General features: G+C 56.9%; 1 protein-coding gene across 1 annotated transcript in view; it reads right to left on the bottom strand.

Moving 5' to 3' along the window:
* Window positions 1-17: 17 nt before the first annotated feature.
* Window positions 18-1496, bottom strand: part of LOC130588126 (carnitine O-palmitoyltransferase 1, muscle isoform-like) — a gene marked incomplete at its 3' end in the record, with an annotated part of 3009 nt that continues 1530 nt past the window's right edge. Inside the window, exon 2 of the mRNA XM_057389086.1 lies at window positions 18-152. Coding sequence (XP_057245069.1) covers window positions 18-152 — 135 coding nt within the window. The remainder of the gene's footprint in view (window positions 153-1496) is intronic.

Below are 1496 nucleotides of genomic sequence, written 5' to 3'. Positions count from 1 at the left end.
ATCCCGACCCCACTCACGCTGTGCCGGGGGTCGGCCATGCTGCGCACGAAGGCGGTGGCCTCGGCCGTGCAGGAGCGCACGGTTTCGGTGCGGCCCTCGCGGAACAGCCGCGTCATGGACGCCTCGTAGGTCAGGCAGAAGGAGCCCTTGTCCTGCGGGGACGGGGGGACGGTCATGGGATGGCCCCAGACCCGCCATGCTCCCTAAAACCATCCCATAATCGTCCTGTCCTGGCCCCGGCCCCACACTGCTCCCTGTATCCACCCCATATTCATCCCATCCTTGGATCCGCACCAGTTCCTATATCCATCCCAAATTCACGCCGGCCCTACTCTGCTCCCTATATCCATCCCATATTCATCCCATCCCAGGATCCGCACCAGTCCCTATATCCATCCCATATTCATCCTGGCCCTGGATCCGCACCAGTCCCTATAACCATCCCATATTCATCCCATCCCTGGATCTGCACCAGTCCCTATATCCATCCCAAATTCACCCTGGCCCCACACTGCTCCCTATATCCATCCCATATTCATCCTGGCCCTGGATCCGCACCAGTCCCTATATCCATCCCATATTAATCCCGGCCCCACACTGCTCCCTATATCCATCCCATATTCATCCCAGCCCTGGATCCGCACCACTCCCTATATCCATCCCATATTCTCCCATCCCTGGCCCCACACTGCTCCCTATATCCATCCCATATTCATCCTGTCCTGGCCCCGCACCAGTCCCTATATCCATCCCATAATCATCCTGTCCTGGCGCTGGCCCCACACTGCTCCCTATATCCATCCCAAATTCATCCTATTCCCAGGATCCGCACCAGTCCCTATATCCATCCCATATTCATCCCATCCCAGGATCCGCACCAGTCCCTATATCCATCCCATATTCATCCTGGCCCCACACCACCCCATATTCATCCCATCCCTGGCCCCAGCCCCACACCAGTCCCTATATCCATCCCATAATCATCCTGTCCTGGCCCCGGCCCCACACTGCTCCCTGTATCCACCCCATATTCATCCCATCCCTGCCCTGCTCCCTATATCCATCCCATGTTCATCCCATCCCTGGATCCATCCCAAATTCACCCTGGCCCCACACTGCTCCCTGTATCCACCCCATATTCATCCCATCCCTGGATCTGCACCAGTCCCTATATCCATCCCATATTCATCCCAGTCCCACACCACCCCATATTCATCCCATCCCTGGCCCCAGCCCCACACCACTCCCTATATCCATCCCATATTCATCCTGTCCTGGCCCCGCACCAGTCCCTATATCCATCCCATATTCATCCCAGCCCTGGCCCCACACTGCTCCCTATATCCATCCCATATTCATCCCATCCCTGGATCCGCACCAGTCCCTATATCCATCCCATATTCATCCCGGCCCCACTCTGATCCCTATATCCATCCCATATTCATCCTGTCCCTGACCCTTCTGTATCCCATCCCATCCCATGGATCCCATCCCAT

This window comes from Malurus melanocephalus, unplaced genomic scaffold (genome assembly GCF_030028575.1).
Source record: "Malurus melanocephalus ecotype Western Australia unplaced genomic scaffold, MMel_1.1 scaffold_3426, whole genome shotgun sequence".
NCBI lineage: Eukaryota > Metazoa > Chordata > Aves > Passeriformes > Maluridae > Malurus > Malurus melanocephalus.
This window is presented reverse-complemented; position numbering and strand designations above follow the sequence as displayed.